We start from the raw sequence: 17,596 nt of genomic DNA on the forward strand, positions 1-17,596 counted from the left end.
TAAAGCTGCCAATATTTATTTTTTTTCATGCAAAAAGAAAAAAGAGATACCAGAGCTGGAAAGTCCTAACCACAAAAAGAAAATTAAGTACATAGTAGCAAAACACCTCACGCTGATGAGAGAGATACACTCAGGTGGATATTTAAACATATACCACAGGTACTGATTTTGAAATTGAGAACCTACTCCTTTGGTAGCTCAGATAGATCAGATTTAGTGGTTATGATTAATAGTGCTGCCATTTTTTAACTTCTTCAAAACTCTTCTATGTGCATGTGCGTCTGTGTCTTTTTAATTCACTACACAGAATTTCTACTCTCATCAGCACAGTATTTTATTCAAACTGGTATAAAAGAACTTAAATGCAGAGAGACACTAATGGCAAAGAAGCACACATACAATATTTGTTAAGTCAAAAGTAGATAGTGTCATAATCCAACCTTGTTAGAGTTGAACTGAGAAAAATCAGCAAACGGATTAGTGCTGCTGAAGACACCTGGCCTACAGAAAACACCATTCTGTGGGAAAGGCACGGCAGGGTTTTAAAAGGAAAACATAATAGAAACAAAGCAAAAACATTTTCATTTAGCAGTTTGCGCTAACCAAACAAGGTCCACTTGAACTTTACTGCAGGTGTGTGAAGGTAAGCAAAACTGTGTTTGCCCTGTGTTTGTATCAGATATGTTTAGTATAGCGTAGAGGAAAAGCACCACTCCTCATACCTGTTCTAGCCCACAAAGTGCAAAAAGTGCAGAATTCAGCAGCATGAACAACAGAAAATTTACCTGCTGTGATATTTGTAAAATTTTGTCTAAGCTTTGCAGCATATGGGATACTCTTACACATTAGTTATTTATGAAATTGTGGATTTCTGGATTAGAATAAACACGATGTCTTTGTAATAATGTAGTAGGTTTAGTTTTATTTTGAAAACAACAGATTAATTCTCATAATTTGTCTCACCTCTTGTAGTAACACATTCATTGTGTATTTCACAAAAGAGAAGGTTTAGTAAAATTAGGCACCTCTAAAAAGACTTCAGATCTAGTAATAACTTTTACAGATCACTGCACATGTGTGCGTGCATCTACAATTTTCTGAATTCACAGTTTAATGAAACTAAATTCTCTGGTCTACTTAAACAAGACAAGGTACTTCCTTATTATTTAATGCAAAAAGAGTTTTCATATTTAGACAAAATTAAAGGATCATTTATACTCCTTATGCAGTTTTTGTACTGCACCCTATTTCAAGATCAGAACCTGTTTAATAAAGAGGGAACAGCTCTTATTTTGTATAGTATGTTGGAAACACTGTTCAATGCATACTTAAAAGTAATTTCTATACTAGGTGTATCCATCTAGCAATTGCCTAAATGTCTTGGGGTTATAAGCTTAACAGTGTTGGAAAATAAGAAGCATAGTGAAAGGAATGTGAAAGGCTTGCAGCATCAACTGATACATTTATATCATGGTATTTTAATCCAGATATATGTTGCGGTTTAAAAATTTTCTTAAAGTTTTGTGGGTTTTTTTTAAATGCTCCAGAAAACAGAAAATGCATCCCTAAACATTTATTCACAAATATCATTTTGCAAGAAGTAAGGTAATTTGGTAAGACAACATATGCCTTGGTTCTACAGGATCTTCAGCAATGAGAAAGAGCTGTGCATGAACAAGGCTTCTTCACTGGCAAGTCACTCAATGTTAACAGGCAGTTTTCCTGCAGTACAAGAAGATTGTCTGTTTACACATGTGATTCACACTTGATTTTGTATTTTATAAAGGGAGTTTGGGAAAAGTAATTTGTCAGTGTAATAATCCTATTACACTTTAAACATTACATTTGTCATCTGCATAAAATTTTAAATTGTACCTTGATGAAATTTTAAGCAACTAAAATAAGCATCACAAACATTTCGTATACAAACAGTGAAATCCTAGTAAAAGAGAAAGCAAAATAACAGCCACAGTAATTAAAAATCTTGCCTTTTGTATTTTTTCATGATGGTATAGCACCTAAAATACTACGGCTAGCTCGACTTCTAATCCATGCAACAGCATTATATTAATATGGGCTGCCTACCATGATAAAACATGGAGCATTTGAGATTGCTTAAAAAGGTTTAGCATTCTTTCTTGCAGTCTAGGACAAGAAAAGCAAATGCTAAATTAAAGGGTATTTTTCCTTTTACCGTTTGTTGGGGTTTTTTTCCCCGAAACAAAACCTAAAATAACTTTCTTTTTTCAACTAATTTGCATTCAGCATTTTATTAATATGTCCAGGATGCTAAGGTATCAAAAACTACCTAGCAATTCATATAGCACAATCAATGCTGTAACAAATTATCTGCGACCATAATCATGGTGATAGATTAATTTTTACTCAGAAATACCAAGAGCAGTATCAGTATGCAAGACAGATTTGATGGATAACTGCTTGTTAGCAAAACTAGATTTTCACAGCCCATTTGCATTATTTGTGGCTATTCTGGAGTACACTCAGAATCTCTTTAACTACTACAGCAGCCTGAATTAAAAAAAAAAACAAAGGGGAAGAAACTGACTCATTAGCAATATGTCACCTTCAACTGACTGCCTGGCTAAATACATACCTGTAGCATATTAAATATAGCTACAGTGTGCAGGCAGATAGCTATCTGGGTGACTGCAAAAGAATGAAGGCAGAAAATTCCCTTATAAGATCTTACTATAAAGAACAGATGCAAGTTTCAAAAGAGGAAGACAATAAATATAATGTCATTTACAAAGATCACAATGCATGTATACAGTAAGAGCATTTGCAATGTTTCTGCTTACAGAGAAATAAGGGCTTGTTAATAAACAGCCAAGAAATAACCACAAGCTTAACAGTTGGAAAATAAAGAGAACACAGAACTAAAATTAAAAATAGCAAAGGAACATTTCCTAAATAAAAGTAAGTTGTGAAAAAGTAATGGCATCATTCCCATCTCAAACTGGCCTAAACATTCAGCAGAGGCAATTTTGTTCACATCACAGCAAATGCAAAAGCCGTACTTTAGTAGCTTATGTATCAATAATTCAGTAGAGGTTTTTCATGCAACTTTACCTTAGATGACTGATGATAAAATGGGTTAGTAGTTTTCTGCTCACAGGGAGCAGAAGCTGAAGAAGGGCTATAAAGAGACTCTGGCTGGGGAACAAGAGTTATGAGACAACTAGTAAATAAACATGCAGCTTACACAGACTCTACAATGAGGAAATTTAGTTTCTAGTGATGTAAGCAACTTTTATTAAAGCTCAGTAGCTTTTGTCTGCAATGTCCATGCAGCTTAGTGACGGAAAACTTCCGTGTACTTCTAGGTCCTTTCATTAATGTCCAATGAATTTTTTAACAGGTGCTGTATTTCTGCATGCGCTCCTCAGACATGCTGTCAATCTCTAAGAGATGGTTTTAGTTAGACTCCTACTCTGCCCCCCAACAAATTATCTTTCTTGAGGCTTTTCAAAATAGTTTTGAGGACGGCGTGCTGGAGGGTAATTCCAAATCCAAATCGATTTCATTCTAAATGGAAATAATACTTAAATCAAATCCTTGTTCCCAAAATAGCTGAGATGGAACTTTGAGGATTAAACATCCCATTCCCAAACACCACCACCTTGAACACTTGGTTCATCTATCACTATGTATTATAACTCTTTTTATTTTCTTTATGCTTACCCTTGGTCTGCTTATAATGCTCTGTACCATAAAGACTACAGGATTGCCTGCCTTCCGTATGGCTTCCACAGCTTGTTCATGGCTGGCATCTCTGAGGTCAATTCCATCCACCTGTAATTGGAAGGCCTCATCTTAACATTGCAAGAAGCTACAAGAATCATGAGTCAGCTCTGGGTTTTAATTAGGGAACTCTGACTAAAACCTAAGCCCAAACTTCCATTACTGGTGGAAAGGTTTCTACCAACTTGGCTTGAGGTCCCTTCACACGCAGGTTTGAAATTTCCAAGAGCACAAAAAAGGACATCAAATAAATATTCTCCATGGTTTTAAAAACAGGCTTTTCAACATTCTTGGTTCACGTTCCATACGTTTTCCCACAGGCAACAGAAGAGATATGATAATAAGAGATAAAGTAATCTGAAGAGAGTGGTAGCACTTGCCAAATACTGCTTCCTGTAAATACTCAGAATAACCTACCTCCCATGACTTTATGAGATTTACAAACTGAAACTTGTAAGATGCTGCAGGGTCTTTCATTATGGGGTATTATGTCAGTATAGTGTACTTTTTTCCCCCCCTTCTTTTCATCCCCCCCCTTTTAAAAAAAAAAAAAAAACAACAAAAAAAACAATTTAGCAACTAGACACTTTCCCCAGAAGTTACATTTTTAGGTAAGAGCTGAAAAGCTTTCTCTCTTCTAGAAGACAGCATTTACAAAGGATAGCTAAGGACAATTTTTTTTCTGGTTGCTTTTCTTCATGCCTTTGTATGTACTAATGTGTAAAACAGTTTATCTTGTGAGCAGGAAAGAACAATGTTATGATGAGGTTAGCATCAGTAAAGCATTCTCACAACGACCATAATAAAAGCTAGAAGCTAACACAGAAAGGTTATTTGTTAGTGGCAATTCTTGCACACAGTTATATAATTAGGATTACCCCTACCTTTTTAATTGTCTAATCCTACCTTAACCACCCAATGTAAATAAAGAGAGAACAAAAACAATCTGAGAGAGAAAATTCTACACTGATGAGGAACTGAGCAATAACACTAAGGCTCTCTGACTCCCCATGTCTGAAATACTGTAAGTACTAGTAGAGAGAGCTAAACAGGGAGCTCTTGCTGGGTCTCAGGAAAAAAAGGAGAGGTTGTCATCCCTGGAAGAAGGGTCAGGCAACTCAAGAAGAGTACAGGGATCTCGATAGGTTATGCAGAGAGAAAATTAGAAAGGCAAAAGCCCAGCTAGAACTCAAGCTGGCAACTGTTGTTAGAGATAACAAAAAGTGTTTTTACAAATACATTAATAACAAAAAGAGAGGCAAGGAGAATCTCCATCCTTTATTGGATCCAGAGGGCAACATAACCACCAAGCATGAGGGAAAGGCTGAAGAAATAAATGCCTTCTTTACCTCAGTCTTTTAATAGCCAGATCAGTTATCCTCAGGGTATCCAGCCCCCTGAGCTGGAAAATGGGGATGGAGAACAAAATAAACCCCCCATAATTCGGGAAGAAGCTGTTTATGACCTGCTACACCACCTGAACACTCACAAGTCTATGGGGCCAGACAGGATCCATCCAAGAGTACTGAGGGAGCTGGCAGAGGAACTTGCCAAGCCACTCTCCATCATTTATCAGCAGTCCGGAGGTCCCAGAAGACTGGAGGCTTGCCAATGTGATGCCCATCTACAAGAAGAGCCAGAAGGAGGCTCCAGGGAGCTACACATCTGTCAGACTGACCTCTGTACCAGGGAAGATCATGGAGCAGTTCATCTTCAGTGCATTTACGCAGCATATTCAGGACAGCCAGGCAATCAGGCCCAGCCAGCATGGGTCCATGAAAGGCAGGTCCCACTTGACCAACCCAATCTCCTTCTATGATCAGGTGACCTGCCTAGTGGGAGAGGGTAAGGCTGTGGATGTTGTCTGCCTGGGCTTTAGCAAGGCCTCTGACACCCTCCCACAGCGTTCTTCTAGAGAAGCTGGTGGCTCAAGGCTTAGAGAGGTGCGCTCTTTGCTGGGTAAAAAACTGGCTGCATGGCTGAGCCCAGAGAATTGTGGTGAACGGAGTTAAAGCCACTTGGTGGCTGGTCACAAGTGGTGTTCCCCAGGGCTCAGTGTTGGGGTCAACTCTGTTTAGTATCTTTATCAACGCTCTCGATGAGGGCATAGAGTGCACCCTCATTAAGTGCAGATGACACCAAGCTTGGTGGGAGTGTTAATCTGCTTGAGTGTAGGAAGCCTCTGCAGAGGAATCGGGACAGGTTGGATCAATGGGCTGAGGCCAATGGTATGAGTTTTAACAACGATCAGTGCCAGGTCCTGCACTTTGTTCACAACAACCCCATTCAACACTACAGGCTTGGGGAAGAATGGCTGGAAAGCTGCCTGGTGGAAAAGGATCTGGGGTTGTTGGTCGACAGTCGGCTGAACATGAGCCAGCAGTGTGCTCAGGTGGCCAAGAAGGCCAACAGCACCCTGGCCTGTATCACGAATAGTGTGACCAGCAGGAGTTGGGAAGTGATTGTGCCCCTGTACTCAGCACTGGTGAGGCTGCACCTCAGGTACTGTGTCCATTTTTGGGCCCCTCACTACAAGAAGGACATTGAGTTGCTGGAGCATGTCCAAAGAAGGGCAATTAAGCTGGTGATGGGGCTGGAGAACAAGTCTTATGAGGAGTGGCTGAGGGAACTGGGATTATTTAGTCAGAAGGAGGCTGAGTGGAGACATAATTGCTCTCTACAACTCCCTGAAAGGAGGGTGTAGTGAGATGGGTGTCCGTCTCTTCTCCCAAATAAGAAGTGACAGGACAAAAGAATATGGCCTTAAGTTGCTCCAGGAGAAGTTTACATTGGATATTAGGAAAAATTTATTCACTGAAAGGGTTGTCAAACACCGGAACAGGCTGCCCAGGGAAGTGGTGGAGTCACCCTCCCTGGAGTTATTTAAAAGATGGGTAGCTGAGGTACTTAGGGATGTACTTTAGGGGTGAACTTGGCAATGCTAGGTTTACGGTTGGACTAGATTATCGTAATGGTCTTTTCCAATCAAATTATTCTATGATACTATGAAAAGCTTAGATAGGCCACAACTTGAGAAACTGAAATAATTAATTCAGAAACAGTTACATTAACACAGCATTAGTTACTTAATTTAAACTCATCCACTCCAACTTCTGCAAGCATCACCGTCAGAGAAAAGTAGTGCTTTCGTAAAAATCCAAGTATTCAGATATAATGAATGTTTTTTAACTTTGTGGCCAGCAAGCAAAATTCCACCTCCCAAGTTGTTATACACCAAAAACTCTTCCATCCTACTGTAGAAAGTGATACCTACACTAAGGTACTATTTCAAGAACCTTTACATGGATCTTGCAGCAGACAGTAAACTGCAGTTTAAGCATCACCATGTAAAGCAAGCTCAGTCTGATCCAGGCAAAAAATCACCATCTCTATCGCCCTGCTTGTTATGTTCTTACTAATGGACAGTGAGCTAAGGAAATCCAGCAGGGTAAAGAGAAGTACAGTTCCTAAAGGCCTGACACTGGAGACAGGATACTGTCTGACTTATTGATAAACATCACAGGAAAGATAAAATCCTTTCAGTATGTTCATTCTTCAATAGCTTTAAGCAAGAAAGCAGAAGCGGCTGCATGAGCACAGGATTGTCTAAGCAGAAGAGAAACCTAGATAAATTCCTCCCTGCCACACCACTGGTTACCCTATCCTCAGGCATGAGCACCATGCTCTTAACTTCTTCTGTATCAAATCCAACTTTCTTGGACAACCTATTCCAGTGTGAGGGTGGTCAGACACTGGAATAGGTTGCCCAGAGAAGCTGTGGATGCCCTCTCCCTGGAAGTGTTCAAGGCCAGGTTGGATAGGGCTTTGAAAAACCTGGTCTAGTGGAAGATGTCCCTGCTCATGGCAGGGGGGTTGGAACTAGGTGATCTTTAAGGTCCCTTCCAACTCAAACCATTCTATGATTCTTCATGTCAGCAGGTAAAAAACTATGTCTCCCTTAATTCCTGCACAAGATACACAAGAATGATGTGATCTGACTAAGGTTTAAGAGGGAATCAAGCTTGGCATTTATTTGCATTATTTGCCATTCACTGGCCATTTCTGTTGCTAGTCAATATGCAAAGGTACAACCTTTTTGCTTCACCAGACTTAAGCTTTTTCTTACACATGCTAGCTTTAAAACAGGCAGGTAGAACTGCTGGCTTTGTAGACACCTGCTCACACAGTCAGTTATCTATGCTTTAGGTTGTATATTCAACTTAAAACTGTCTGCACACAAACATCAGCAGATGGTACAACACTCTGTATGGCTCAAGTGGTGCCAGTGGGAGCAATTACACAGCTATCGGCCCAGGACCACACATCCATCTCGGTGGCTCCTGAGATGGAGGGGCTATTGCAAGCAAAAGGCACTTGGCTGGTACCTCGACAATCCGATCTCCAGTTTTCAGTGTTCCATTTTTGCCAGCTGGGCTGTCTTCCAGGATGTGTTTGATAAAGATCCCTCTCATCATTTCTCCATTACTCAGGCGGCTCCCCATCCCTCGTCCTCCAACAATGCTGATACCCAGTGACTTGCTAGGCTCTCGCCAGAGTTCAACCCTGTTGTTGACAAAACAAGGATCAAAATAAATGAAAATTTGTTGTGGCTATGACAATGCTGCACACTGTTTTAAAAACATTCAGAAATAACTCCCCCTGGCAAAGTTTCCTCTTTCAGTCTGTAACTGCATATACTGTTGTTCACTTCATTTTGGATTCCAATCAAAACTTTGAATCCTTCTCTTCATCTCTTCTTGCTGGCTCCCAGAGAGTCAGCCTACAAAGACAAATTACTAAAGCAATCAAAAAACTGCTAGACTGCAGGGATTTAGCCCAATGGCAGTAAAAATAAACAGTGAATTACTCCTGCAATGTACAATGTATGTAAGTGCAGAAATTCTGTTGTTTTCTAATTCCTCTTAAAATGTATTACAGGTTGCAAAATTTTTGAATTTCAGGTGAGATTTTATACTATGCAACTAGGTCTGGACTTACTTTCTGGGCTGGTTCCAGTTACTGAAAGCTGCATTTTGAAGCTCACTTTCTTCTCCCTCCCCCTCTTCACGTTCTGGAAGCTCTGGGATTTCCCTGCTAATGAACAGAAACATGCAATTCATTTTTAAAGAATCCACATAATCACTATATTTCACTGCAAAGTTGCATGTATTGGATCACCCTGCCAGCATTAGAATTTGTACAGAGGGTTGGTGTAAGGAACCAGATGTCTGTTAAAATACATACTGTGTTTGGGGATTCCTTGTCCACTTCTGTCTGCAATTAAGTTCCTATCAACTGACAACTACAGAATAGAAGACTCTGCATTTTGGAACTAGAACCAAATCAAAGCTGAAGGTAACTATCAAAATGCAAAAAATTACAACAGCATTTAAAAATAATTACTGCTTTTGGAGATTAATTTAAAGAAAACAAAAACTATTAGGCACTTTGAATATTTTGCCCTATAACTGTAACGGATTTCTGAAACTCAAGGAAAAGGACAGTATCATTCATTCTCTCCAGTATACATTCTGGAAAGACCATCAATGACAAATTCACACGTTGGAAGCACTGAGCATTTGCGGTGATATATATTGCACCGCATTTAAGAGAAGTTTAGGATGAGACAGTATTCAATCTCCTTTTTTTGGGTAGGTCACCTATAAAACAGCCTCATTAAAATGTCAGAAAAATTTGCTAGCCAAAGCAAAAATTGTATTCTGAACAGCTTTTTATTGTAATGGCTTCTAGTCTGATGGAAAAGAAAATCACCCATCTTTCAGCCCTTCTAAAGTAATACTTATCTTCCTGAACTGTGCAAAGTGTATGAAAAGAGTTACATCTGACAGCCCTATGGGAGAAAACAGTGTTTTGACTCACCTGACAGTATGTGAAGGAAAAAGTTCAAGTGGCACAGCTCCTTCTGTCTGTTGTCCCAAACTGGCCCTGTACTCGTCTAAATTTTCTGCTGGCACATACGTAATACTGCAATGAAATGGGACATGATTAAAGTAGCATGAGGACTGCTGGCCTTACCTTTGCTGGGTGTGAGGAATGGGTAGGAGGAAGCCACTCAAGACTACTTCATATAGTCACTGACTTTAAAGCCATAATGCTGGTATGTTGGGAATACGGAGTTATATGAATCCTTTGTGACTTTGCAACAAATATGCATTTATGGTCAAATTACGTAGCTGAACAGCACATAGTTTTCTGAGGGCTGGACACTTCATTTTAAGTAAATGGTGTTTGAACAGTGACGGGGTTGTAATAGAGACAATCCAGCTTCAGTCAAAACAGAGATTCTTCATGCAAGGACAAACATTGAAAGATCTGTGAGGTGTGAAGTACCATTACCATTTTAATGCTGGCTGAAAATGCTTCTGGAAGTTGGCTTGAAGGAGGTTTTGTGCTTTCCCAGGCAGTTTTGTATTTACTTTAGACTTATATGCTTTTGGTGAAAAATACTGCACGGGGTTGGACATACAAATGTGTTACAGCACACCAGCTATGCTGCAGAGAGCAATCCGCTGCTCAGCTCCTTCCTCCATCCTTTCATGCACTTCCAGCCATCTTGAGACAGACAGACAGCCATGTTTCACTACCCAAATGACATGCAGACTCACAATGAAGAGAGTAAGAGAAACAACTGCCAGGAAACAGGGATGAAGACACAGAAAATGGGAAACAAGTAAACGACTACTCTACTATTGTGTTTCTTTCTTTATGTGCAAGAGAAGCTGAAGTTAACAATTTCAAGGGAACGTATATGCAGGGTTTAGTAAGACTAGCAAAGTGTTAATGTTATGATCACAAAACTCCCATGGGGCAAATGCTGCTGCACAAGCACCACCTAGTAAGCACATAAGAATACCTTGCCTCTGTAAAAGCTACAAGATATGCAAGCTGCATTTCAATGAGAGAAAATGTATCATTCATCCAGTTACATTAATCAGTTTCATCCCAATCAAATTCATCAATTTTCACTCTATAAGTAGGAAATAATATATTTTCCCTTGAAAGACAGCTGCAGTAAAGGGACTGGAATTGCAAGCAACATTTCTGCTGCCTAGAAGACTTGGACAATCTCCTTTATGCTAAACTGCAGCTGGAAGCTATTGTTCAAAGTACGGAAAGGAGGATGGCAGGCTCCTAAAAAGGAAACAGATATGCCCAGATTCAGTCTGGATACAGACAGCAGAGTGTGATCACGGATAGCAGTGTCCCATATCTTTCAACTCTTCTCCAGTCCTTTAGTGCAAGAAGCACATGGCAAGCAATTATGCAGGGGCCCAAGGTCTGAGGGTAGTAGTAGCCCTTACCTCGTACTTCGGTGCAAAATCAGCGTTACAGATCAGCTAAGGGGGAGGCAAATGATACGCACTCCAGTTTCCAAGATACCATCACTTTCCATTGTAAGAATTAATAACTTACATTGTGCTGGGACATTCAAAAGGTAGGGCACAAAGGATGCTCTCAAACTGCCTTACATGCTGCTTACAAATATCTCCCAAAAGCTCTCGTATGTAGGTAAGCTTCTCTTTCTATATACAGCACAGGAACTGAGAAGAAAAGAGGTTGACTCCACCATTTTAAAAAATGCATCTAAAACTGAGCAACTGAATTAACTAATTGATTTCCACAGATGGAGTCAAATTTAGACAGTACCACAGGGAGCTGTTGCAGTTTAGCTCTTTGGAAAATTACATTATTTCTATTCTAGTGCTTAACTACAGTTCTAATTGCCACGCTCAAAGAAAAATTCAGTGTTTTTAACTGTTCATTCGTATCTACAACTAAACTTCAATAATTCTTCAGCTACTTCATAAATATAAACCAGAACACTTGCATTTTGCAAAGAATAGCATAGAAGACAAAACTAAATTACACGAAAAGGTATATTCTAAGTAGGAGTTCACCTTTTTTTCTTGCTCATGATTTCAGTTAATGGCAAGGTTTTCCTAGGTGATCTTATTAGCTAAGCTCTATTACTGACGTGACTGTCCTCCTCCCCTCTCTCCTTTGCATGTTATTATCGAAATGAAAAGTTACACAAAAAACCTAGCTCTGCTGAAAATTTAGAGGTTTAGGAAATACGTATACCAGAAAGACATCCTTGCTAAGCGGCTGGCTGTTCTGCTCCTGCCTTCTGTGACACACAGTAAGGTCTGATTGTACTAAAGACCTTGGATTTATACCTGCCAATAAGTTTTTTTCCAGTTTAGTACTTCATGGGCAGACAACCCCTACTTATCAAATGCATCACTTGCTGGATTGCTACTGTAGCTCACTTCTTGGAGGTCACAATGAGGTCTGATGACATCCAGCATCATCCTGAACAGTGTGTAACTGGGATGAGGAGAGGCCCATAAGAAAAAGGGTGTTGGGCTCCTCTGGTCAACTCCGTTGACCCTTGTGTTCTAAAGTGAAAATAAAAATCCACCCAGTCACCTGAACAGTTCATCTGTAAAAGGGACTGATAATTGCCTTAATATGGTCACAAGGAAGAGAGTAAAAGAAACAAGTGCCAGGAAATAGGGATGAAGACACAGAAAACAGGAAACAAGTAAGTGACTGCTCTACTATTGTGTTATCTGCAAAGGAAGTTGAAGTTCAACAGTTTCAAGGGAAAGGATATGAAGGGTTCAATAATTTCCTTTCGTAGCTGTACAGCTTTGAAGGATAAACTGTGCTGGTTTCCCTTCTTGAGAGCTACAACCACCCTCCACCCACCAGAGATACGCACTAGCAATGAAAGCAGTGACAATGGGAACACCGAAGGGTGTACATATGAAAATATCTTGTAAACACAACACCGCATGCAGTACAGAGGAACATTTATCACATACTTGACTGAATAGCCACACAAAACCTTGAAGCACCAACAAACCAAATAACATGGTATGGAAAATGTTCAGGACAAATTACTGTCATTAACACTTAAGGTCTAATTTGAACCTTTTTGTACATGAAGTAAAATGTAAGTGCCACAGAAAATATGACACTGAGATTAATCCAGATATCAGTACATCATACTCATGCCAATTCTAGCAATAAATCCTGTACACAAACACACACACACATGCTCTGAGACCATCTGGGGTGGATGTCATAGGTAAAATTTTAAAGTATTGGCACTATTACTTTAGAATACAGGTATTCTCATTCCAGTCTTAGGAAGTATGCTCCAATCTTCAAGTTTAAAGACATACACGCACATCTATAGAGAGACACATACACATTCGTACCTTTTTAAAAAATATACACATCCACATGTGCAGCCAAATGTGCATGCACACACACAAAGAGAGAGAATATGCACCTATATCTGGATATATCCCTGACATTACTATGGATGTCATAAAGGCATGGAATGATTTTACAGACAAGTTGCAACACAGAGCCATAATGAGTTTCTGAATCGCCAATACTCACACATAACAGAGGGCCTGATCATCAGCAGGTGCTGGAGAAGATCTAGAATGTGAAGCATACGATGCAGCATCCTTTTACAAAGGTGTTAACAACTGTCAATGTCTCATGCTGAATGTGAGAGGCAAACTTACGTAGTTAAAAGTACAGAGGTGCTTTTTTTTTTATCTTTCTCCTTTTTTCTTTTTTTTCCCCCCATTCCACCTCTGCTTCATCTATACATCCCCTAGAAAGCACCTGCTCCTTATTATTGTCTATAGTAGTGATTATTAACAAGCATGGAAAATGGAATTGCAATCTATCTGTTATTTCTTGATCAGGAATTCATCCCCATACTTTAGGCAGGTGAATTCTGATTCAGTTCTATAATTATCTGACAGATGTTACAAGCAGCTGCTGCTGAGCATAAAACCCTGGCTATTATTACATAAATATAAGACCTCCCAGCAAGATGGAGTGAGAAGTGAAACAGAATGAATTCTGGTAAGGCCACACATCTGGTTTTCCACACACAAAGGGGGAAAAAAAAATAAATACTTAAGTCTGACACTCAGATTGCTGGTTCTTGAACTACTCAAAATCTAATTTCCTTTAATGAAATACAACAAAGCCATTCTGTGGCAAGTAAGAACAGTTTTATGTTTTCTCAACAAATAATGTTTGCTACTGAAATACAGCTTTAAAATTAAAGTACTTCTGCTTAATCACTTCTTGGGGTCACCTTGCTAGCCCAAAAAAGCTCAATCTAAAAGTTAAGGTGCCAACTTCGCAGCCTTGTATGGATAAAGAGGAATCATGATATCAAGATGGCCACACCTGAGTGCTTGCACACCGTTCCCTGAGGAAGACATCAAAGAGATTAAACTTGTTTATTTGAAATGCTGGCCCTTAAATCGCAAACCCTGCATGGTGGTGCACCACATTAGCTCTGAAATGACATCTATATAGCTGTGTATCCCTGTCAGCAAACAGAAAGAACTATCATGAGATAATGTTCCATACCTCCAAACTTCTGATCTGGGACATTATCCGGGACATTATCCATGTCTTTGTATGCTAATATTTTTCTGGAATCCTATACTGCACATGAAAGTACGAATTACAGAAAAGTTTAATTAGCTGAACAGTTTTGTATCAAAACTATGTAGGCCCAAAAATATTGTCCTTATTCTTGCAAGGCTTTTAGATTCTATCAGAGGATCTGGACTTCCAGTTCTTTGAAGTGCAGAAGCTGGCTTCACCTTAAACTCTTATCATGGGAATACATCAAAGAACATAAATATAAAATGAAAGACAAAAACCTTAAGTAAGAATACAAATAGCAACTGTCCCTTTTGTGTGAGATCTTTCAGAAAGGGGATGTACTTCTCTGTGGAAAATCTGAATATTTATGCCTAAAACAAGATTTTGGTATTTCTGATATATCTGCAAAAGACTAAAAGTACAAAACAAAACTTAAAAGTCACATAGTGTAAAATGCAGCAACTATAAAAGGATAAGCACAAATAATGAACACATCTGTGTTTGATCACATAACTACAGCACTAATAAGACTCCTCACAAAAGAATGGTGCTGTAGCATTTGTGTATTTAAGCAGACATACACACACATGCATGCACACATACCAACTGATTCCAGTCGTGGTAGTCGGAATTATAATACAGTTTGAAAGCCTACAATAATAATCAGTGTCATATTTTATCAACACTGACTCGCTCATATCCATGACAGCATTGACAATAATGTAATTCATTATATGAGCATATCCCATTATTTAAACAAGCTTGCATTAAACCATAATCCTAAATGCATGACAGCTATGGGGTAAACAGTTAAACCTACCACCCACAGTGAAGATACTTAACCCACCTGTTCCCAAAACACCGGGTCTCTCCAAAGCTGTAATACTTGTGAGGAAGAATGGAATGCCCTGAAGTCCACTTCGAACTGGCAGAAACCACATAGTTACCTGAAACTGCACTGGGACTGAAATGATGCCTTTCAAAGCCATCTTCTTAAATGAGTAGAGGTTTCTGTTACCAGCAGCTCTATTAATCCTATTTGCAAATCTGACCCAATTCATGTTATCATGGGTTTGAGAAAAACAGCTACTAGATTTTTGGAGCTGTAAACCCAAGCGTTAGTGTAACTAGAGCACTGTCCACAAGCTCAGTAACAAAGTAATTTCTAGATGGTGCATATAAGCAAAGTTAACTCCACAATCACGACAGCTAGAAGGAGTTGTACTTTAGGGGAAAGTTAAAATTCTGTAAATTGAGTTAATCTGATAGGAAGAAACTTTCCCATCAAGCAAGTGGATTTTTCATAACTTGTTATAATTACTGCAAGTTTAAAGTAGTACTCCCAAAAGCGTGCACTAGAGCAACAGCTCCTTCATATGTACTAATAAAAACCTACAAGCGACCTCACAAAACAGACTGTTTCTGCTGTTAGTCACAGATATGCTGAAAAAGTTTTAAGTATTACTTTTCTGCATTAATATCGTGTGTCATACTTTCCATCTCGCAGCCAAAACCAAAATCCATTACAAAGATCTCCGTCAAATGAAATCACTTGTGAACAGGACAGTCCACCTTTGAGAAACACAAACATCTTGAGGAAATCCTTACTTTCTTTAGAAGAGTCATAGTATGAATGCAAAACTGTGACTAAACCCATTCCTTCAATAAAATCAGGCAGACCAGTAATAATGATGATTACCAATCATGGCAATAACTTTTCTAATAACATCCAAAGCCTCTTACACAAGTGTTTTTATCTTTCAAACCCATGAAGCTGGAATGCAAAGGTGAATTAGTCATCTGAAGCTGTAACTTAAAGGTAAATCCATATTATAAAAACAAACAGAATTCTCATTTAGAATACTTGCATAACCAAATTTTTATTATTAGCCTCTTCCTGACACAATTTGTCATTTAGTTTTACCTACTTTATATCTGGTCCAATAAGCGAATGCCTCCTTAGCATAGCCCGGGCCTGTGCATTGGTTAAGTTAGTGGTTGACTCTTCATTAATGGACAGGATGCAGTCCCCCACACCAATCCGTCCATCGCGACTTATTGAGCCTCCATGGATGACACTACGGACTATCATTCCTGAGCCATCTTTATTGGAACTTACTGTCATCCCTATAGTGAAAAACACATAAAAGAGTTAATAAAGTCTTTGAGCCCCAGCTCTGAGCACCAATAAAAAGAAATGTAGCCTGAGGCAGGGAAGGTAAAAGCCAGCCAGCCAACTTGCCAATGTCAGTAAGCCTATAAACGTTGCTTTTATTCACCCTTGCACTTCCTTCTTTCCAACAGGACAGCAGTTACAAATCACATTCACATATCTTTACTTTACCTTGTGTCATTTCACATACCAAGCTCAATATAAAAAAACTAAGACAGTGAAAAAGGATGGTTCACTAAGTTTATACACCACATTTCAGTTTAGTTTATGATGGTCCTCTTTGGACAAGAAGCGAAATGATTTAACAGTTAATTAGCAGCACAGGGCCAATACAAATACATACTTATTTTCAACAGAAAGCTGGAATCAGATCCCACCGAGAGCAGCCGCCTTCCCAATCACCTAGGTGGGCCATCACCTAGGCCCAGAAGAGCATCCTGACTTCTGTGAGAGTCTGCACATTACTGGTGGAGACAGTCACACCATGATCTCATGTGTGGCATAGCAGGACACTACTTCTCAATGTTTATACATACCATTTAACTCCACTTTCTTCTCATTAATGGGAAATGAGACAGAAATGTGGTGGTGGTTTCACCCACAGGTAAGACCATGCAGTCTTGCACTCACTCCCCCATATCCAGTGAGATGGGAACAGAATCACAACAAAGGTGTCGTGGGTCGAAATGAGGACAGGGATGCCTCACTCACCAGCTATGGTCACAGGCAAAACAGACACAACTCGGGGAAGAAAAATCAATTTAATTAGTTACCAATCACCAGAGTAGGACAGTGAGACATAACAACCACATCTTGACACCTTCTCTCCACCCCTCCCTTCTTCGAGGGCTCTAAATTACTTTGCTCCTGATTTCTCTATCTTCCGCCCCCAGTGGCACAGGGGACAGGGAATAGGGGTTGCAGTAAGTTCACCTCTGCTGCTTTTTCCAGCATCAGATCCCTCCCACGGGGGCTGTCAGAGTTCAGGAACAAAGTGTTCCAATGCGGGCTTCCCACAGAGTCACAGACCAATTCGGGCACAGCTCCTGGCTCTGTCATGGGGACTGGGGATGTCCACAGGCTGCAGATGGGTCTCTGGTCCAGCACACCTCCTCCCCCAGCTCTGGTGTTGAACATCTCTGGTGTCTCTATATTCAGTCACACGTGCCCTCTGTCTCAGCTTTCTGCTCCAGCATGGAGTCCTTC

The 17,596-nt window shown here is 39.7% G+C and overlaps 1 protein-coding gene across 1 annotated transcript in view; it reads right to left on the reverse strand.

The window, feature by feature from the left end:
- The window catches only part of MPDZ (multiple PDZ domain crumbs cell polarity complex component), a gene marked incomplete at its 5' end in the record, with an annotated part of 42,078 nt that extends 25,733 nt beyond the window's left edge, over positions 1 to 16,345 (reverse strand). The window contains 9 exons of the mRNA XM_029083875.1: positions 441 to 544; positions 1,918 to 1,939; positions 3,091 to 3,174; positions 3,703 to 3,813; positions 8,148 to 8,325; positions 8,761 to 8,853; positions 9,643 to 9,747; positions 13,198 to 13,239; positions 16,146 to 16,345. Coding sequence (XP_028939708.1) covers positions 441 to 544; positions 1,918 to 1,939; positions 3,091 to 3,174; positions 3,703 to 3,813; positions 8,148 to 8,325; positions 8,761 to 8,853; positions 9,643 to 9,747; positions 13,198 to 13,239; positions 16,146 to 16,345 — 939 coding nt within the window. The remainder of the gene's footprint in view (positions 1 to 440; positions 545 to 1,917; positions 1,940 to 3,090; positions 3,175 to 3,702; positions 3,814 to 8,147; positions 8,326 to 8,760; positions 8,854 to 9,642; positions 9,748 to 13,197; positions 13,240 to 16,145) is intronic.
- Between the last annotated feature and the right edge of the window lie 1,251 nt (positions 16,346 to 17,596).

This window comes from Antrostomus carolinensis, unplaced genomic scaffold, assembly GCF_000700745.2.
Source record: "Antrostomus carolinensis isolate BGI_N321 unplaced genomic scaffold, ASM70074v2 scaffold4782, whole genome shotgun sequence".
NCBI lineage: Eukaryota > Metazoa > Chordata > Aves > Caprimulgiformes > Caprimulgidae > Antrostomus > Antrostomus carolinensis.